Source organism: Orycteropus afer, unplaced genomic scaffold (genome assembly GCF_000298275.1).
Source record: "Orycteropus afer afer isolate SDZICR_OR568_19922 unplaced genomic scaffold, OryAfe1.0 scaffold00187, whole genome shotgun sequence".
In the NCBI taxonomy this organism is placed as follows: domain Eukaryota; kingdom Metazoa; phylum Chordata; class Mammalia; order Tubulidentata; family Orycteropodidae; genus Orycteropus; species Orycteropus afer.
In genome coordinates this window covers 1,175,021-1,198,330 of record NW_006921774.1, presented here as the reverse complement: position 1 = coordinate 1,198,330, position 23,310 = coordinate 1,175,021, and the positions used below count along the sequence as shown (strand labels likewise).

General features: G+C 34.1%; 1 protein-coding gene across 1 annotated transcript in view; it reads right to left on the bottom strand.

The window, feature by feature from the left end:
* DDX1 (DEAD-box helicase 1) overlaps nt 1-23,310 on the bottom strand; it is a 50,413-nt gene that overhangs the window by 228 nt on the left and 26,875 nt on the right. Inside the window, exons 12-25 of the mRNA XM_007947488.1 lie at nt 23,280-23,305; nt 22,374-22,512; nt 15,285-15,345; nt 12,338-12,436; nt 11,412-11,501; nt 10,481-10,669; nt 9,165-9,216; nt 7,499-7,645; nt 3,375-3,466; nt 2,537-2,609; nt 2,337-2,409; nt 2,211-2,253; nt 1,224-1,319; nt 804-924 (exon numbers count right to left, since the gene is read on the bottom strand). Coding sequence (XP_007945679.1) covers nt 804-924; nt 1,224-1,319; nt 2,211-2,253; nt 2,337-2,409; nt 2,537-2,609; nt 3,375-3,466; nt 7,499-7,645; nt 9,165-9,216; nt 10,481-10,669; nt 11,412-11,501; nt 12,338-12,436; nt 15,285-15,345; nt 22,374-22,512; nt 23,280-23,305 — 1,301 coding nt within the window. The remainder of the gene's footprint in view (nt 1-803; nt 925-1,223; nt 1,320-2,210; nt 2,254-2,336; nt 2,410-2,536; nt 2,610-3,374; nt 3,467-7,498; nt 7,646-9,164; nt 9,217-10,480; nt 10,670-11,411; nt 11,502-12,337; nt 12,437-15,284; nt 15,346-22,373; nt 22,513-23,279; nt 23,306-23,310) is intronic.

The following is a 23,310-nucleotide window of genomic DNA, read 5'->3' as shown; positions in this document are numbered from 1 at the left end:
TTCTAGCAATAATGATGTAGTATTGGCAAGTTATCTCCAAAACTTTAAGTTTAAAAAATGTTAAATCAATTATTTAACATAAATTAGGTCTCACTAACAGCTGTCTCTATACCTACCCACCCCTCTTCTACCCTTTTCTTCAGTTTAGAAATTAGTTGGGCCTGAATCTTAAAAATTTTTCAAGTACAAGCTAAGGAAGGGCATTCCAGGGAAAGGGAATAGTATCTTGGGGATCCTAACCTACTTGAATTAAGTCAAAGCTTTCTGATTCCTTGTTTAAAATTACCTACTATACTCGTTTCCAAATAATTCCATAAAACATTCAACTATTCTATGACACTAATACATCAAGAAAAATAGATAAGCTGCTTCTCTTTACTCACATAAGATCATGCAAAAAAAAAAAAAAAAAAACTGCTACAAGACAGGTATGGACAAAGTGCTAAGAAAATAAAAAGGAGAAAACGATTAATATGTCAACAATCTACAATTAGGTGGTCAGGCGGTACAGTGGTTAAAGCATTTGGCTACTAACCAAAAGGTTAGTGGTTCGAACCCACCAGCTGCTCTGTGGGAGAAAGATGAGGCAGTGTGCTTCCATAAAGATTTAGTCTTAGAAATCCCATAGGGCAGTTCTACTCCATCTTATAGGGCCACTGTGAGTCAGAATCGACTCAGCGACAGTAGAATTTTTTGTTGTTGTTTATATACTTAACATAATGAAACAAAATTACTCTCTTCTTAAAATGAATCTTAAATAGCACATTCACATTTAAAACAGTTAAAAATAATTCAAAGCTTACCACCAATGGCCCTTTTTTGACCATAGGTAACTTTCCCATCAAATTCATCCACTGGTACCTTTATATCTGGCTCAACCTGAGATATGGTACAGTTCAGGTGTTCTTCTATCTCAGATAGCAACTAAGAAAGGGAAAGAAAATTAACATATAAAAAGCCCTCATTTTGACAGTTCCATTTTAATAGTATTAAATAAAACCAGCAGGTTATAATACTTAGCATAAATGGAAGTTAGATTTCTGAAGAGATTAACCTATGAGTTACAATTTATAAACTACAACCAACATTAAAACCAATTATTCATGACTTTTCCTCATAATTGGCAAATAGATAAAAGCTGCCATCTAACCTTTCTAAACAATTCCTCAATTCAGCAGACTATCTGACCAATTTAGTTTTTGTAAGATTCCCCCAAGTCTTACCTGCATCTCATTGTACCATATGGTACAGCCACCATCTTCCTTGAGTCTTGTGTTGTAACACCCCTTTCCACGGCTACTACATACATGGTACCAAACCTAATTTTAAGAGGGAAAGAACATTTAATATGTTATGAATACAGAAACCTGCTATAATGCTTTACTCTAAATCTTTATTTCATGATTTTCAAGGTACAAGAAACATAAATTACAGGTATGGCACATTACCCAGTTACTACTGTTACTCAGTTCTTTTTGAGAATAATCCAAGCATTTTTGTGAACTGAATGCCAGTTATAGAAGAGAATTCTCAGATAAAACTAGCATAAGAAAGTAAATCTTAGGGAATGCTATATAAAGATCCCATCACCACCATCAGTGGCCTTCAAGTCAATTCTGACTCATGGAGATCCCATGTGTGTTAAAGTAGTCCTGTGCTCCATGGGTTTTTCCAACGAGCCTTTGGGTATATTTGACCTTCCAACCTTTCAGTTAGCAGTCAAGTGTGTTAATCATTTGCATCACCCAAGGACATATCAAGATTGATATCAAAAATAAAGTTCAAATGTCTTCTATAAGAGAATAATCAAACTAACAGAAAAAAAATAAACTGGTGAATGTGAGCAATGGGTATATGAGTGTTCCTTATTCTTTCAAATTTTCTATAAATTTACACCACAATAATAAGCTTCTCATTCCCCCATAAAAATCTTCGATGGTACCATGTCAGAGAGAGTTTAAATACTCTTTGGTGAAAATGATGACATGAAAACTCTCTGGGGGGATATCACATTTTACATATTCCCTTTCTAAGTTCCATACTATTATTTGTTCATTCAATGATTACAGTGAAAAAGATACCATTAAAAAGTTCATTTATATTTATATGCAACTGAATTCAATTTTAATGGAAAAACCGAACTGCTTTTATTTCTAACATCTTAAATCACAATACACACATTGAATATAATACAATATTGAAAAGATTACCTTCTCTTTTTCTGTTGCCACAAGAGAAATGGCCAGACCCATCCTGAAAGATTTTAAGTCTTTATTAGCTTTTATTCTTGAAATATGTAAGCTTAAAATGGGGGGGAGGGGTTGTTACAGTAGTACCTTTCAGCTCTTCCTACTCTGCCAATTCGATGTACATAGTTTTGCTTTTCATCAGGTAGGGTGACATTTATAACTAGAAATAATAAGAATTTTTTACCAACTGCTAATAGTTTCTAAATCTGTAAATACTTCAAACATATTAGATTGCATTACTTTAGATTCTCTAAAATTCAAACTATAGGCATAAAGTTTCTTTTTACCATAAGGAACACCATGGATATCAATTCCTCTAGCCGCCACATCAGTGCAAATCAAGAATCTTACATCACCTTTCTAAAGAGAACAGAAAGAAAATAAAGGAATTTGTGTAATATATGCTAAAATAAGCACAAATGAAATAAACCTTTCCACTCAATGAGACCTCTAATAACTAATGTATCATTAACAGATTACAGGTCCAGATTCTAATAATTGCCTAGATCATCTTCCCAGCACTTCCCACTTTTTTTCACATTACGGGGCAAAGAGAAAACATATTTGTATTATACACTGGGGTAAACACAGTGTGGTAAACAGATGAGATTGCCAACAGCTAGAGGTGCCAAATGGCTCAAGCCCTACCCACCTTCACCAAGGGCTATGTAACATATTCATATGCTGCAAACACATGAATTAGAAGGTCTGCCCCCAAATGATAATATTTTTAATTCTACAAAACCATATCAATACCTTACTTAAATTAATCTGCAAATTAAGTTGTCTATAAATTTATTACAAACTATTTTAAGTAGTCTTATAAACATGGTTTAACTATCTAATGATACTTTTAAAATTACCTAACTGAAAAAATTTTGAAAACTTTCTTAAATTGAAAATTCTTATTATAGTAGTGCTGTGCTTATAGAGAAGGTATAATTTACCATTTGAGTGTCAAGGTTGACTAACTCCTACTATGATGAAGATATATCAGTCAAGACCAAAATATTTTTAAACATCTGGGACAAGAATTGTTTTAATAATGTTAACTGGGATCAATTAAAACTAGATACAACTTCCATATTAAGTATTAAGGAAATGTAGCTAACTAAATAACAGTACCTTAAATCTTTCCAAGTTTTGCTTTCTCTCATGAGGCTTTCTATCACCGTGAAGACAAACACATGAGAACTGGTGCCCTTTTTTATCAGGTCCTAGTGAAAAACACATTAAACATTTAATGCTGGAAAACACATAAGGCTAAGACAAAAAGCCAATATAATTCAGACTAAATACTACCATTTAATTCTATGGAAAGCTATACCTCAACTTGCCATAAACCATAGCTAACACAATTTTTGTCATAGGAGAAATGTCATTAAAATGAATTGCATGTAGCATTAAACTTGATTTATTTTTAAGAATATTTTAAAAGTCACTCATATCAATCTGTATAAGCAGGATATAAAGCAGTATGCCAACTAAAATGCATTACTAAGAGGAAAATGTATGTGTATGAATTCCCCTCTTCTGTATAAAGCTAAGAATCAAAAAGTAGTCAAAAGAGATCATTCTTAGAAGAACCAAAGTAAGCTTTACTAAAAGCCCATACCCCACAAACCTACCCTCCATAGTTATCCTAAGGAGCTCTGGTGGCACAGTGCCAAAAGCATTTCACTGCTAACCAGAAGGATGGCGGTTCAAACTCAGAAGCAGCTCCAAGGAAGGAAGATGGAGCAATCTACTTCCTTAAAGATTTACCACCTTGGAAACCCAATGAGGGTCACTGAGTCAGAATCAACTCGATGGCAGTGGGTTTGGTTTTTTGTAGAGTTATCCTGGTTTCCATGCTCAAAGCAGATTAGAAGTAGCAAAAGGATAAAGAGGTGCTATTACAGAAGCAGGCACAGTGATAGACAGTTTCAAAAAAGAAACTCTTCAAGACTGCACAGTAACAAAAAGCAGTGCTTGGAACACATTCAGTAAGGGACAACAGCCTTGTAAACCTCAACAGAATCTGTAGACAGCACTATGATATATCCCAAAATAGCAATCATGCCATTTTATTATTCTCCATAGTAAACTAGTTTCAATAAAATATACTTGAGAATTCAAGGAAACAGGATACATTCTGAAATATATCCATCCAAAATTACTAACACAAAAATTATGCAGGAGTGAAATAATAACAGCTAACCAGAACTTCCAGAGGCATATAGCTGAGGTTTCCTTACATTCTGAATTTAAATAGTTCAGGGAAATATCATCATATACACAATCCCAATCCATGGCTGGGGTTTTGGGGGGGGGGGGTTGTAGTGGGATTAGAGACCCTTTATTCCTCTCTCCTAAATCCCTGGAATCTGGTATATATTGTATTGTTTTGGTTTTAGTAATGGATTGGGAAATTTATTTTCTAGGCAGAGGTAACACAAATATTTAGGGAGGATAAAAGAAACTAAAAATATTACTACTTGATCAACAGACCTCCTACCTACACAATCAAATCTTCTGTTCAAAAACAACATGGACAGAAAGAAAATATTTATTACAAAAGTCACCGTAACTAAAACAATGAAGTCTGTCTGTCAGAACTTGAAAAATAAATGTGTTACTAAACTGTTCACTATAACGTACAGCATATGTGTTCTATATATGATCATTAGCTAAACTTTAAAATTGTTGTTCCAAATTTCTGTATCCTTTTACATTTTTTCTTTTATTTACATCAATTACAAAAGAGATATGTTAACGTCCTCCCCCACTATGACAGGGGATTTTGTCCATGGTACCTTGTGTATCTGTAAATTTTTACTTTATACATTTCTCCAACATTTATTATGAATATTCTTAAGCATATAGAAAAACTGTAAGAATCTTAACAATGAATAGCTAATACGTAAATTCTACTATTAACATTTTAATATATTTGCTTTACCAGCCATCTATCTGTCTATCTCTCCATCCTTCCATCAACTCATCTTTATATTTTCGGATGCATTCCAATGTAAACTACAGACATCAGTACATAATTCAGTGTGCATAACATGAAGTATAGTTAAGTATTCGTCTAGTTTTGTTTTGGTAAAATTTACGTACAAGAAAATGCACAAATCTTAAGTGTACATTTGGTGAGTTTTGACAAATGCAAAGCACCTATACAAGTCCAAACCTCTATCAAGACATAGAACATTAATATTACCCCCACAAAGTATCCTCATGCTATTTCCCAGTCAATCCCTATTCCCACTTGCTCAGGAGCAACCAATGTTCTGATTTTTTTCCACCAAAGATGCAAGAATTTCATACAAATGGAATCATACAGTATATCCTCATGTAAAGCTTCTTTCACACAGCACAGTGTTTCTGAGATTCATCCATGGTTGCTACATACACCAGCTGTCCATTCCTTTTTGTTGCTGAGTAGTTCCATTGTATAAGTATGCCACAGTTTGGTTAGCCATTCTCCTATTGATGGACCCTTAAGCTGTTTTCAGTTAAGGTCTATTATAAATAAAGTTGCTATGAACATCCTTGCACACATCTTGTTGTCAATATGTTTATTTACCCTGGATAAATAGTTAGTAATTGAATTGCTAGGATCTAAGACAGGTATAAGGATCCCTGGTAGTGCTGCTAAACGAAAGACAGGTAGTTAGAAACTACTAGCTAACGTGGCAGCCCACTTCTGTGAAGATTTACAGTCTTGGAAACCCCATAGGACAGTTCTACTATTTTCTATAGGCTGGCTGAGTTGGAACTGACTCGATGGCAGTTGGTTTTTTTTTTTTTCTTTTTGGTTTTAAAACAGGTATATGTTTAATTTTATAAAAACCTGCAAGACCTTTTACCAAAGTGGTTGTATCATTTTGGATTCTCACTAACAATTTATAAGCATTCCAGTTGCTCTAGTGTTGTCAGTTTTTTAAATTTAGCCATTATGATGAATAAACAATGGCATTCCACTGTGATTTTTTTCCTCTTTATTTGTCTTTATTATTATTTTTACTGTCAATTTATTTGCATTTCCCTGAGCTCTGGTGGCACAGGGCCTAAGGCATTTGACTGCTAACCAGAAAGCTGGCAGTTCAAACCACCAGCCACTCCTCGGAAGGAAGACTGGGCAATCTACTTCTGTAGAGACACCACCTAGGAAACCCAAGTAGGGGCCACTATGAGTAGGAATTGACTTGACAGCAGTGAATTTGGTTTTGGAATGACTGATACTGTTGAGCATCTATTGGTTTGCATACATAAACTTATAAGGAGCATTTGTTGTTATTTGCCATGGAGTCGGCCCTGACTCATAGCGACCCCTCCTTGGGTTTCCGAGGCAGTATCACTACGGAAGTAGGATTGCCCAACCTTCCTTCCGAGGAGTGGCTGGTGGGTTTGAACCGTCAGCCTTATAAAGTAGAATATCTTCTTTATAGATTGAATATTTTATTACAGTGACTTTATTTCTAGTAATTTTTTAAATCTTAAATTCTGTTGTATTAACATAGCTAAACCAGCTTTTAGTTAATATATCTATATAGTCTTCTCTCTCTCTCTCTCTCTATATATATAATATACACACACATATATACACATCATATATATATACATATTATATATATACATATACATATATAACATTTAATTTCTTTGCCTTTCAATATTTCTGTTGGTATTTTAGGCATGTTTCTTGTAAATAACATATAGCTAGATTTTATCCAGTCTAACAACCTATGTTTTTTACCAGAAGAGTTCAGTTTACTTATATTTATAGTGTTTACTGATATATTCAGATTTTTCTACTTTCTACCTTATTCTGTAATTTCCCACCATCCTCCTTTTTCTTTCTTTCTCATTCTTTCTCAGCCCCTTTTAGATGAAGGATTTTTTCTCATTCTAGTTTTCCCAATCTATTGGCTTAGAAGATAAACATTCTATTTATTTCAGTGATTACTCTTGAAAATTTAACACTGAAACTATTAATAACACAACTCTTCTCCCAAATGCTATCTGGATCATAGAGTACATTGATTCATCTTCACAGTAATGAAAACCTACCTATGTAGAAAATCTTCTCATTGTTTTCCTAGTGCTTATCACATGAAAAAGTACTGAATAACTCAGATATTTATAATACTCCATCACTGTTTTAAATTTTGGCCTTCTATCCTAGACTATATCAACATGGGACTAATAATCTATTAAAATGAGGAAATAAACACAATCTATTTAAGTGAGGAAAAAAATACCTCCTCCTTGTTGCATAAAATATTGTTCCAAGTTATCACAGTCAATTTTTGTTCTACAGAAGATAATTGCTTGATCCATCTTGTGTTCCTTGATTGCCCGGACAGCATACTCCCCCTTCAGGATTTTAATAGCTTCAGACCACATCTCTTGAATATCACCACAACAACAGAAAAAAAGAATTAAATTTCAGGTTGTCATGAACACTTATAATTATAGTCATAGACTTATTGTTTAACTCTTTTAAAAAAAAAAAAGTTGTTTTTTTTTTTTTCATACAGACAAGGACCAGATGAAATAAGAGGGGTGAAATAGTGAGTTAATCCATTTCTTTATTTTTTTAACTTTTTATGCCAGTCTACAGGGTACACAAACACCCATGACCATATTTCATTGGGAGCAAAATATACAAATACACAGAAATACATATCCACACCAAAACTTTGTTCTACCTCTCATTAAGAACTAAACATATTCTGCCTGGCATCAACTATCTCTAAATGATCAATAAATGTTTATTATTTTAACTCCTTTTAAAAAAATAATAAACGTACTTTCTAAATACCAGCAAGTTCAAACTTCATTCTATGGAATAAAAAATCTTAACACCAAACCTAATAATTCTTTAGTCATTATCCTCCAAATTGTCTTTTCATTGTGAAGCTCAGCTATACTTATCCCTCAACTACTTAATGCAAGATTTTAGTTGTATAACCCAATTTATTTCTAAGGTCTCTCTGGTCATCTCTAATAATAAAGATGCAAAAAGAGCAAAACTTTTACAAGGAAAGTATATAAAGTAGCAAAAAAGTTATATTACAAAATGCATTCCCAAACAGTGGGATGTATCCCACGTTATTTTGAACTCACAATATCTCTGCTCCTCTCCAATAGTAAAGCTAGTTGAGCAAACATCTTGTAAATTTGGAGCTCACATATAACTGAATTTAAAGAAACTCTCTTAAGATTTCACATGATTCACATTTTGGATACTTGTCAAAGAAGTCAACCATTAACCAAATGCAGTCTAATCCCTGCCATTGATTCCCTTTAATTATGTGATGTCAGACATGCAATTTAATAGGCTTAATATGAATTCTTCTAGATTCTCTAAGTATTATCTATGTATCATTTTTTTTATATGTCTTCAAAATATTATGTACCTAAAACAAATGGATTCAGTTCTGTATAAAGATATCTTCACTACATCAAGATTTATTGTTATGCTTTTAAAAAATTCATGAAAAATTTAAATATCATTTTGGTATCTTCTGCAAAGGTGGAGGAGCTAAAGACATTTTCCTTTGTTAACCAATATTCCTTAAATGAAGACTCTACATAACATTCAAGGCCAGTATAAAGTCTGTCTCCAAGAAAATTGGCTGGTTTCCTTTGACCAATGAAAATTATATAATCCAAAATATTTGTGATTTAGATGCCAGGAGGCTAGAAACTAAATCAGTAATTGATTATAGTAACTAATTCCTCTAAGTGGACTGGTTCGTTTTTTTATTATTTTTGTTCTGCTTTAATTTTCAATTTGCCTAAATGTTCTGATTTTACAAATTTCCTTAAATCTTTCATTAGAGTAAGCAGCACATAAATTCAATGAAACAAAGCAATTTTTTAAAAAAATTTCTACACATTTTATTGATTCTTTTACCTTACCTGGACTGTTAGCACCAGGTCTGGTGTTATCTTTCGCATGTACTTCATCGGTCTACCAAAAGTAAAAATAATAAGGGTTGGGGATAAGTAAATAATGATTCAGAACAGGTGTCTTTTTTTTTTTTTTTTTTAAGAGAACTACCTTTATCTTTAGACTGCATTCCAGACACATGCCTTTATAGTCTGCAGGGAATATCATTCTTCAGATCCCAAAGAACACTTTATTACCTGTAGATCTAAGACTAACTAATTTTAAAAAATAAAAATGCAAAGTTGGTTTTCAGAAAACTATATATTTATAACAAAAAACCTTTATCATAGAAAGAGTCCCTGGGTAGTGCAAACATTTAATAGGCTCAGCTACTAACCAAAAGATTGATAGATTTTCTACCCAGAGGTACCTCAGAAGAAAGGGCTGGAAATCTACTTCCATAAAACCAGTCACTGAAAACCTATGGAGCATAGTTCTATCTTGACACATGTGGGACTGCCATGAATAAGACTCAACTCAATGGCAACTATTTATATTGCTTGTTTGTTTTTAATTACAGAAATTATAGTGGGAAAAATGACAAGACAGCCACATGAAACTGATTTTTAGAGGAAAACAAGGAACATCAAGAGAACATAGCTCAGAGTTCCTACTAAAATGCTACTGAAAATGAAAATCATTTTATCTGAGATTAGGTCTATATATAGATAATCTTATTTATTTATAAAAATTATATCAAGAAAGGTAATCATAAAAGTAACTGTGCAGGTAGGGAAAAATAAAACACCGAATTCATCACTCATTCAGTGCCTTAAAGGCCTACACTTTCACTGACAATGAATGCACTGTACTTTTTTTTAGTATAGCATCGGACTATTTTAAGCATCACTAGGAACTGGCTCTGGTGGCATAATGCCTAAGGCATCTGACTGCTAACCAGAAGGCTGGCAGTTCAAATCTACCAGCCACTCCTCAGAAGGAAGACTGAACAATCTACTTCTGTAGAGATACTGCCTCAGTAACCCAAGGAGGGGTTGCTATGAGTCAAATTGACTCAATGGTAGTAAGTAAGTTTAGGAACTGCTGTAGTGCCTAAGACATTTGACTGTTAACCAGAAGTCTGGAAGTTCAAAACCACCAGCCACTCACCAGAAGGAAGACTGGGCAATCTACTTCCATAGAGACACCACCTTAGAACCCAAGGAGAGGTCGCTATGAGTCAGAATCGACTCAAAAGCAGTGAGTTTGGTTTGAGGAACCCAAGGTTAACCTAGTCTATGTAGAGTTCTATTCCACACAAATGCCAACATTATATAGTACTTACTCTAATGTGACTTTTTCCAAGCCTTTCCCAGAGTCTGTCAGTTTTGGGATTCACTGGGACAACAACATGATGGACAGTATCTGGAACAGAATCTTCTCCTTTTAAATCAACCCAAGTGGGAAAATGCATTATCTTCTCAGACAGTTTCTTTACATCAAAAGAATGCAAAGTAGCAGAGCAAACAATCACCTAACAGAAAAAGCGAATTTAAATAAAATTTTATTTTATAATAATTACTTCACATGAATATTGATACAGCTTATAGGCACGAAGTTTGCTAAATCTGGCATTTACATTTATTGCTGCCTCTATGCAGCAATAAGCAGGAGTGTGACTTTGTGCAGGTTAATCCCTCTGAATTTCAGTGCCCTTAATGTCACACAGAAATCTTGCCGCTTATTTCTATAAGGAATATAGGTCAAAATTAAGTAAGATAAAAAGGTTTTAAAAATTAAAAATCCTAAGTTACTATTCTATCAAAAGCCCCTTCCTTTAGAACTCTTCCTAAGATGGAAGGATGAAAAAAATAAGAGTAATATTTTCAGAAATAATTCCTAAAGAAGCAACTATTTAATAGTTCAAGATTATTTTTTTCTTCAAACAGGAAGTAGTACTAATAGTCTGAATGTAAATTATTTAAACACTGTGTGTGTGTACGTGTGTGTAGGGGGAGACTAAGAATTATGTCCTCATAGTTTTCTACAACACCTAAGTAATTTACTCAAAATTCAACCTTTATTTCTGAAAGGAGCTTATAAGATTCTTTCTTTTGTGTGTACTATTTAATCAAGTAACAAAATAAACATGTTATACAGAGGTTAATCAGAAAGCAATAAAACAAAAAACTTCGCCCCAGAGAAATTATATAAAAAATTGTCTAACATGTATTTTAAGATGCCTACATATATTTTCACATGCTGTCATTTTATACCTGAAGTCTTTTCCCATCAGAGGTAATCTGAGGAATCTGATTGTGAATCCTGTTTATAAAATCAGAATAGCCTTGAGAAAGAAGCCCATCCTGTATGAGAAGTAAAGAAGATAAAATTTTTAATCAGCATCTAAACCATTCTTTTCTAAATCAAATGTTAAATGTAAAGAAAATAATTTATATACATACATACCCCCATATTTTTAAAACAATTATTTTCAATTAGGTATTTAAAGAAAAGTTGTAAGTTCAACTTCAGATTACATGTGACTAAAACAGCTGACAATAAACAATCCAAAACTAATTAATATTCTAATATTCTAAAATGACCATTCTACAGATAATAGTTCCTCCTACATGCATGTCCTCAAGGATAATTTTAATGAAAACAAACCAAAAATCCTCTCAGTGCTAGGAATTAGTTCAATTCATCTTGAAAATAGTATGTCTGAAGAGCCTTAAACACATTAACGTCCTCCCAGATAGTCCACATTTGCAACTCTTACATAAAGAAATAATTTATAATGTGGGGGAAAATTTTAGATACAAACAAAAATAGACATTTGGAGTAAAAAGCAAACCTACATGTCTAATAACAGAAATGGTTCAATAAACCATGAAACATTCTTATGAAGACCACTAGACAATGTTTAAAACTTGCTTACAATCAATCTTTAATGATAGGCATACATACTTATGATACTGCATTTTAAAAGAGATTTTCCCAGATTCCTCATAGTTGAATTTCAACTACATAAAATAACAGTTACAGAAGGAGTAGGTGAAAAGATACCAAACTGGTAACAATAATTGTCTCTGTAGCGGAGTCATGACTGAACTAGATTTTTTCTTCATTGCTATACAATTTTATCTAAAAAAATACAAACAAACTTTTTTAAAAAAAGCATGATTATATTGCAACATACAGCTTCATCCAGGACCAGGAATCTAACTTGAGATAAGTTCAGTTTTCCAGTTGATACCAAATCATCTAGTCGTCCTGGAGTTCCGACCACTATATCTACCTGAAAAATATCAAAAGAAACACTTAGAAAGAACTGTTACAATGACCTTAAGATAGCAACCAATAACTATATAGTTACACATTCTAAAATAATCACCAAATCAAAACCCACTTCTGTAAGTCAGAGTAGACCTGAGCTTGTTTTCTTGGGTATAATACTGACAGAAGCACATCTCCAGGCCTTTCTTCCAAAATGCTGCTGGGTGGATTCAAACCACTAACCATCCAGTTAGTAATTGAGAGCTTTTGCACCACCCAGGGACCCAGAAACCAAACACCAAACCCATTGCCATCAAGTCAGTTCCAACTCATGGTAAGCCTATAGGACAGAGTGGAACTGCCCCACAGGGCTTCCAGGGCTGTAAATCTTTACAGAAGCAGACTGCCTCATCTTTCTCCAGTGGAGTGGCTGGTAGATTCAAACTGTCAACCTTTTTGTCAGGTGCCCAATGCTTTTAACCACAGTGCTACCAGAGCTCACATTAAATTATAAATAACTATCTTTTTAAAAAATCTATTATAGATAATACCACATATCAAACTTGCATTTGGTTTGAATTAATGTGAAGATTTTTGCAACTAATCTGACATCTTAGCTATTATATATACGTTTTTATTTTTCAAACAAATGCCAGATCAATTTATATGGAAAATTAAATTAAAGCAGGGTTTCAATCCCAGTTCCACAATTAGTCAGCTATATGACCTTAATTAAATCTCTTCTAATCACAATTTTCTCATTTTTGAAATAGGATAATACCTTTTGCTTTGCAAGATGCTTGTGAAAATTAAAAGATACATAAAACACTTGATGCCTAGTTTCAGATGCTGAATAAATTTGATTATAATTAATAATAATTACCTATTTAGGAAAACAATAATAATTATTATTTGCCAAGTGCCTATAAAAATAGGTACTATGTTAAGCATTTTGTAGGTACTGTATCATTTCATGTTACCACTAAGGTAAATATTATTAAAGTAAATTCTAAGATAAATACTATTATTATTATTCCAAACACATTATTATGATTCCTATTAAACTAGCAAGAATACTGTTTCAAAATGTAAGATAAAATTTTTTCCATGTATTGAGCATTTACTATTTGCAAAACACTGAGACAGATGTTGTACAGGGCAGTGAACAAAGTATGCTTCTGGTTCCGTATGTAAGCTCTCTTTAGCATATGTTTCTTGTCAATCATACGAGTTTCCTCTCTCCTTAATTTCAGTAGGTTAAAGTCAGCATGAAAACAGACACAAAACCTCTCAGTTAATAAATAAATGTCAGTTAGATTGGAAAGCCTCAGCGAAAAACTTAAATGATGTATAGAGTACTAACTATTCCATTAGGACTCAATGGAACATTGTATAATACCACCTAAGATTTAAAAACTGAAACAGTTCTACTTTCTCACTCCAAAGCTGATTTCTGTCCCAGCATCAGGCACAAGATAGGGCTAAGCCTGAAACAGAAGATGGTGGAAGACAACAGAAGTAGAGAATATAAAGTGGTAAGAAGAGCAGAAAGGGGACATACTATATGCTCTAAGAATAGAAATAGATCCTGTCCAAAACACTATAGAATAGCACTGTCTTTATTTTATCACTGGCATCATCAGCCATTAAGTGTTGAGATACAACTGAGGAAAGCAATATTTAATTCCCTAAAAGCTTTATAGCTGGAAAATATGAATTGAAAACTGAGTATCTTATATGAAAAATGGGTTTGGGTTTGAGGGACCAAGATTGAGAATAAACCTATCAAAACTCTTGTAACTACATAAATAAAATAACACACTAGAAGAAAACACATCAAAGCAATATAACTCAGATTAGTATTGACAAGGACAATAATATTAATTGCAAGGAATGATTCCTTGTTCTTAATATCCCTATCAGGTCAAGTCTAAAGTTCATTCAGCATATAATTTAGTTTGACAGGGGAAGCAATGTAATTTGGTTACCACCATGACACAACATCAGGTGGTTTAGTTTAAAGGATAAAATATTTAGGAAAAGGGGAAAAAAAAAGTATAAGGAGAAAGTTACTTCATATATAAAATAATACTTTACTGAGTCCTACTTTTGTATAGGGAGCTCTGATAGCATACCTGGCTAAGGCACTTGACTGATAACCAGAAGGCTGGTGGTTCAAATCCACCAGCCACTCCTCGGAAGGAAGATGGGGCAATCTACTTCTGTAGTGATACTGCCTTAGAAACCCAAGGATGGGTCGCTATGAGTCGGGTCCGACTCGACGGCACATAACAACAACAACACTACTTTTGTATAACCCATACTGAGCTATCCAGAAGGGCTGAGCACAGATGAGTTAGAATTTCTCAACTTTCTTTCCCAATAACAGGGATCACAAAGTATTAGCTTTGTCCTTGATAACGGAATGCCCAAGCACAAGTCTTTAATACTTCTCCTTAGGATATTTGAACTCATCTCCCTCCTCACTAGAGCTACTTTTTACTGTCTTGTTACTGAAAAAACATCTACACTTCTCTGCAATCTACTTTATCTCTATTTCAATTCTTACTTCGTTTCTTCCTTTTTAATTATCCCCCAAAAGAGAGACTCTTAATTGATCACGTGCTCAAAAAGTAAACAAACAAAAATGCATGTATGCTGGAATTTTGCATGAGGGATTTGGAACAGACTAGTGTTCTATCTACTTCTGAGGGAAAAAGAGAACTTGTAAGATATAGCTGAACAAATACATACTCTTCTAAACTTGTACTAAGTTTAGTCTCATTCAATTTTTCTTTAAACAAAACAGGTATATTGCCAAAAAACAGTAACTTGTAATATAACTTTCTATAATTGAAAGTACAACTTACCCCATTATCCAGAACAGAAAGCTGATCCCGAGCTGCAACACCTCCAATTATCAGAAGTTCCCTGAAATACAAAGTGATAAAGTAGAAAAAAGGATTAAAGCTTCCTTTATATCCGTATCTTTTGGGTAGTAATTAAGGTGATCCTCACAACTGGACTGATAAACAACATTACGATAAATGAAGACAAAACTGAAGTTGTCAATGATTTCTCTCTACTTGGATCAACAATCAATGTCCGTGAAAGCAGGAGTCAAGAAATCAAATGACATTATTTTGTAGGGTAAATCTACTGCAAAAGACCTCTTTAAAGTTTTAAGAAGCAAAGATTCCATTTTGATGTCTAAGGTACACCAGATCCAAGCCACAGTCTTTTCAGTCTCCTCATATGCACACAAAAGCTGGACGATGAAAATGGAAGACGAAAAAGAACTACGATGCTGGTGAAAAATAATGAATAAAGATAGAATAAAGATAACACTTTTATATATACAATACTGCATTAGCAATAATAACACATTAAACTACAGGTGGATACACAGTTAGACAAGCTGAATGATCGGGTATATATGTAGGCAAAAGGGAATATACCCATGACTGTATGTAAGTTTGGCACACAGTATTTCTACATATGTATGTGTATGTGCTACATATATAAATATATACATTTATATATATTATATATATATATATAAAATATATATATAATAGAGCTAACAACAACAACATAAAAAACCCACTGACATCAAGGCAATTTCGATTCATGGCAACACCCATTGGGTTTCCGAGGCAATAAATCTTTACTAAAGTAGATTGTCCCATCTTGCTTCCATGAAGTGGCTTGAACCACCAACCTTCTGGTTAGCAGTTAGATGCCTTAGGCACTATGTTACCAGAGCTCCTTATAATAGAACTAACAGAGGGCAAAGTTATGATAACTTCTTAGCCACAGCCAATGAGGGAGCAAGTCGTTGGGCCCATGGGATTGAGACCATGGTTGTGGGAGACATCAAGCTCAAATGGCATAACATACTACACAAAAGCATTGTTCCACATACTACTTTGGTGAATAGCAACTAGGATCTTAAAAGCTTTCTAGTGGCCATGTAAGATTTAACAATTGACCTCTTCTCGTCCAGAGCAAAGAGGAATGAAGAAAACCAAAGATTCATGGATACAATTAGTCCAAGGGACTAGTGGAGCATGCAAACCTCAGCCTATACGACCCTAAGACAAGAAGAACTAGATAGTGCCTGGCTACCCCTGTCAACCACTCATAAAGGGATCAAAATGGGAGATCCTTCATAAAGTGGGAGAAAAATGTGGAACAAAACTCAAAACCATAAAAAAGACCAGGCTTACTGGTCTGACAGAGATAGGTAAAACCCCTGAGACTATGGCCCCTAGTCACTCTTTGGGCCTGGTATTGAACTCACTCCCATGGCTTCCAGCCAAACAACAGACTGGTTCATAAGATGAACGTTTACATGAATGTCTACACCATGTAGATATACTCCTTAGAACAATCAACCATGGGAGATCAGATGGCAGTATCTGCACAAGGAGATAGCTCAGAGGGCAGGAATGCATAGGAAAGAAGGACACAGGGAAAAGGTACCCCAGCCACAGGGAGGAAGTGGGAAGAGCTGTTACATTATAAGGACTGCAATTAATGTCATGAAGTAAAATATATATGAACTGCTAGTATGGAAAATAAATTTGCTCTGTAAACTTCTACCCAAATCACAATTGGAAAAAAAGAAGGAGAATGGACTAAGGGAAGATTGAACAAATTCGTCTTGAAAAATATAGCCAGAATGTTGTTTAGAAGCAAGGATAGTGAGACTTCTGCTTGCTTACTTTATATATGTCATCAGGAAAAGACTAATTGCTAGAAAAGGACATCATTTTTGTAAAGCAGAGAGTGAGGAAAATCATCAGTGAGAAAGACTTGATACAATAGCCACAACAATGAACTCAAACATATAAACATCATGAAACACATAAACATCATGGCACAGGAACAGGCAACATTTTAGTGTTATAAAGCTACCATGAGTCAAAGTGATTCAATGACAACTAATACCAACAAAGTAATTAAGAAAGAATCCACAACAAAGTAAGTTTGAACCAGGATGGAAATAAGCACTTTATTCCCAATAGCCATATACAATGTTAAAACTAGGTGAAGCAGAATGTCAAACTTGGAACACAAAGAAAATTACTCTTTATCTGTATATCTCTCCCTATTAGGATACATTCAAAGTCTTCAAAAATCTGACTTCAACCTTCCATGGGAAATATATATGCTTGTATTTATACAAATTATCTCTGCAAAACAAAAAAGGGTTGTCTTTGGGAAGACAACTAGAAACTGGAGGACAAAAGGAGAAAGAGACTTACTTTCACAGAATACCTTTTTCATTATTTTAAATACTTCACAAGTTTTCTCAGATTTTTTAAAAAAGAGTACCTCATGTCAAAACAATTCAATGGAAGAAAAATATTGTTTTCAAAAAATGGTACAAGAAAAACTAGACACGTCACATGCAATAAATGAGGTTAGACTCCTTGGCTTATATTATACACAAAAATTAACTCAAAATAGATCACACATCTAAATGTAAGATCTAAAAATATAAAACTGTTAGAAGAAAACATAGGAATAAATATTCACAACACTGGGTTAGGCAAAGACATCTTAGGTTCACTATGAAAAGCCTAAGTAACAAAAGAAAAATATAGGCAAATTGGCCTTCATCAAAATTAAGAATTTGTTTCCTTCAAACAGTACCATAAAGGAAATGAAAGGGCAATTCACAGAACAGGTGAAAATATTTGCATAAGGGACCTGTGTCAAGAATATATAAAGAATGTTTCCAACTTAAAAATTAAAGGGCAAATAACCCAATGGAAAAATGGGCAAGGCAGTTGAACAGATACTTCTCCAAAGATAACATACAAATGGTCAATCAGCACATGAAAGATGTCCAACATAATTAGCTATTAAAACCATTAAAAACCGAAACCACAATCAAGCAGATTCCACTTTTGGCAGCTCCACATGTATCAGACAACTATGCTCCATTGGGTTTTCAATGTCTGATTTTTTTGGATTACATCACCAGAACTGTTTCCTAAGGTGTCTCTCAGTTGCGAACCTCCAACCTTCCAGTTAGCAACCAAGAATATTAACCATTTGTACTACTTAATAAGCTATTCTTCTTTTCAAAAAAAAAAAAACACCCACTGCCACTGAGTTGATTCCAACTCATAGTAACCTCCATTGGCTTTCTAAGGCTGTAAATCTTTATGAAAGCAGAATGCCTCAACTTCCTCCTGCGAAGCAGCTTGTGGGTCTGAACTGCTAACGTTCTGATGAGCAGCCAAATGCCTTACCTACTGTACAAGTGGGACTAGTTATTAACTATATGCAAATCAAAATCACAATGAGATACCACTTCACACCCATTAGAATGTCTGTAATCAAAAAGAGAGATGATAATAAGTGTTGGTGAGGACGTAGAGAAACTGGAACCCTCATACATTGCTATGTTGTTGAGTAATAACTTTGGAAACAATTTGGCAGTTCCTCAAAATGTTAAATATGAAGTTACCAAGATCCAGCAGTTCCATATGTAGGTAGATACCCAAGATAAATGAAAATGTATATTCATACAAAAAGGTATATACAAATATAAATACTAAGATAGCTAAAAAGTGAAAACAGCCCATATGTCCATCAACTGAAGAATGGATGAATACAATGTAGTATATCCATAAAATGGAGTATTATTTAGCTATAAAAAGGAATAAAGTACTGATAAACATATAGATTAAAATAAAGGGGGAAAAAAGGGGTGACAGAGGCCAGACACCAAAGATAACATACTGTTTGATCCCACTTACATGAAATGTCCATAATATGCAAATCCACTGAGAAAGAAAGTAGATTACTGGTTGCCTAGGGATGGAAGCTCTGGTAGCATAGTGCCTAAGGCACTTGACTGCTAACCAGGAGGCTGGAGGTTCAAACCCACCAGCCACTCCTCGGAAGGAAGGTTGGGCAATCTACTTCTGTAGTGATACTGCCTTGGCAACCCAAGGAGGGGTCGCTATGAGTCGGGTACGACTCGACGGCACATAACAACAACAGGGATGGAAGGTAGGAGTTCTGGTGGCACAGTGCCTAAGACATCTGACTGCTAACTAGAAAGTTGGTGGCTGAAACCTGTCAGCACTCTGATGTAAGTCAGAATGGAAATGGATAGAGATGGAAGGGTTAGGTGGAAATGGGAGGTTGACTGCTAATGGTTTCTTTTCAGGATGATGAAAAAACATTCTAAAATTGGTTTTGGTGATCGTTACACAATTATGGGAGCATACTAAAAGCTAAAAAGAAAAAAAACCTATATTTTAAAGGGTAAATTGCACAGTGTTTGAATTATATCTCAATAAAGCTATTTATAAAAAAAAGATTATCTTTTCTTTAAAAATAATAGACACAACTATTTCCAGAGGCAGCCAGATGAACTTTCAATCAGAATTGTCTACGAAATATCTTACTAAAAAGTAAATAAGAAAAAATTATTACCAATTTTCTAGTCATTTTTAAAATAATGGAAAGTATTAAGAAGTGGATAACATGTTAACAAAGTCCCTTTCAAGTCTTACAATTTTGTGACTGATTAAAAATAGGCCTTATGGTTGCATACTTTCATCTTAAGCAATCTAGATAGTACAAGTAAGTAAGCAAAAGAAAAAGCTTCCTAGTCTATGAATATCCATTATCTTGGCATATTCTCTAACCACTTGCCACCCTAGAGCCATTATGTTTCCTCAGTTGGTCAGTACCACATGTCAGTTTGGCAACATATGAATTATCTATAGCATCTTTTCTTCTTTAAAAAAGCACAAAACGTTTTAAATCCTATTAAAAGAGGAGAACTATAAATTCATTATCATAAATGAGATTCCCAAGTTCTCAGGTTTAGAAACTATTTCTTAATTTCATCATTTCTTCTATTATACTTTACTCTTGTACATCTTCCAAATCAGATATACTCACCCCTATAAATATAGTGAAAGATATATATGCATATACATGACAATCTGTGTTGGTATATGAAACACTATAGGGTTAAAACATATAAAAGAACAGTGTGCCTTCCTTAAGAAGTGTACAATAAGAGTTGAGGAGATTAAAGCTAATTGTCTTTAAAAATAAAACACTAACACATGACAGTATGTAAGCATTAAGGAGTGGCATATACTACCAGAAGTATCAAGGGAGGGAGAGATGACTGGGCTAGGACAGATAAGTTAGTTTCACAGAAAGATTAGGACTGGAGTTGAGTTTTGAAGGAAGGAAAAGGCTCATTTGTACTGAATACCAAAACCCAGTTTTACCACTTGAACAAATTAGTTTCTTTTTATTCCTCTTTCCTTCAAGCCCTTGTTTATAGGTGTGTTGAGTTTTATACATAGCACAAAATAAATTTATATTGGTGTTTTACATTCTTCTAAAAATACTCTTATGTGACTGCCTTCAGTCTCTTACATTAAGCAGATGCCCTGGCTATTTATTCTTATAGTGACTTTCCTTAACATACCTTCAAGGCTTTTTATCACATCTGCCTCTCTAGAGCCCTCCACACTATACCCACATTAAATTCTACATCTCATTATTGTATCCCTGGTGCCTAATCTAGGATACAGTAGGTACTCAAGTATTTGTTGAATGAGTAGTATATATCAATCCTCAAAACAAAATTAGGAATATTTTATCTGAAAAGTATTATTTAGTATAATTTATTCCTGAGTAAGTATTTTCACCTTATAGGTAAGTTTACCACTAAAATGATAGGACTTCTTGGTGTCAAAAATTCAGTTTCTGGAAATAGATAGCGGTGATGGTTTGAAAACCCAAGGAGGGGTCACTATGAGTCGGATACGACTTGACAGCAATGAGTTTGGTTTTGGAATTTAGATGGTTGCACAACCTTGTGACTATACTAAAAACCACTGAATTGTACACTTGTGCATGTGAATTTTATGGTATGTGAATTTTATGGTATGTGAATTTTAATCGGAAATACTAATTCAAAGAAAAATTAACAAAAGGCTCTGGTAGCATAGTGCCTAAGGCACTTGACTGCTAACCAGAAGGCTGGCGGTTCAAACCTACCAGCCTCTTCTTGGAAGGAAGGTTAGGCAATCTACTTCCGTAGTGACACTCCCTCGGAAACCCAAGGAGGGGTTGCTATGAGTCGGGTCTGACTCGACAGCACATAACAACAACAAGTATTTTACTTATACAGCGTGGCCTTCCCAAAATTAAAAGGAATTGCTACCAAGCAAGAAGTTCCAAAAGAGCACATCACTTATGGTCCCCATTAAAAAAAAAAAAAAAAACAGTTGATGCTGACTTGACTCCAACTCATGGAAACCCCTTTTGTGTCAGAGTAGAACTATGTTCCATAGGGTTTTCAACGGCGGCTGCTTTTTTGGAATGCAGATCATTAGGCCTTTCTTCCAAGGTGCCTCTGGGTGGACTTAAACTTCCAATCTTTCAGTTAGCAGTCAAGAGGATTAACTGTTTGCACCACCAACTGGCAAAAGGAGTCCTGCAACTTGATAGTGACCAATCTGAAAGCCCAAACGGAAGAAAGCCACCATTGCAAGACAGTCGAGAATCAATTTTGGACAAGTTATGTTTTCCAACACCCCAGAAGTAGAGAAATAACATTTGCTATGTAGATGAACTGATAAAATGAATCTAACATTGAATGAAATGTTCCCATAAAAAAATTACTTTTACTGGTATTGCTTTGCAAACTCTTAACTCTTCACAGGAAGAGACACAGTGAAAAGTCATATTTGCTTTTTTTTGAAAAAATCATATTTATCACTTACCAAGGTGGAGTTTTACATAAAAACTGTTTCTAAATATCAAAGTTGAATATATTCACACGTTCACATAGGTCTACCTGTATACATAGACTGAATTTTCTATCTTATTTTTTTCTACCTTACTCTTCTAAAATACCTCAAACCTAAACAATAGACATTTGAGCACAAAAAGAACTTTACCTTAATTTAGGATTATCAACGTATTTCTTAAACTGCTTGACGTTATTCAAAGTTTGTTCAGCCAGCTCTCGGGAGGGTTCCACAATGAGGGCTTTCGGAGCATTGGGGAGGAACTTCGCTTGTGCCACCTGTGCACTGCCTTAAGAGAAAAACATGAAACATATCAAATCACATCTCTAAATAGCTTTATTTCTAAAACAGGAGTACAAATATTCCAATGACAAAATTTTAAATAATAATTATTAAAAAGTATAGAAAGACAGTCAAACAACATGAAATAAAGGTCCAATTCCTAAAATGAACTAAGACTTCTTTAAATTAAATTTACTTGGAATAATTGCAATCGACCTTTTCTCTCTGGAAAAATTATCTACTTGTTACGTGATAAAAAAAATTTATATGATGATATGTCTCTACTGTAAGTAACTAAAATATACTAGACAGTATAATGTATGAGCTTCAGACTGCCTGAATTTGAATTCAACTCTACCATTTACTTGCTCTGTGACTTTGAGAAAGTTATCTTAAGTCCCTACTCTTCAGGTTCTTTGTCAAGAAAGTGGAAGAGTTCTGCCTTAAAGGGTTGTTGTGAAGATTAAATAAAATAATCCATGTACATGGATGTACATATGTACATGGTACCCTGGCACTTAATTAACAAGCACGCATTTTATAACTATTAGATATCATCACCATCGATATCTGGATCCTCAAAATGCTTAAAATGAAACCATATACTTAAGAGTTTATGAATTAAGTTTTGAAAATTAATTTTACTAATGTGTTAAATAACTGTGTGACTAAGTCAGCAAGGGGGTATGTGTAACTAACTCACTCTAAGGAGCTTAAATGAAGATTTTCACCAATATCCCATCCTAGAAATCCTTATTCTCTCGGTTATAATACCTGTGTGCTGAGATTTGGTAGTGTAACTATC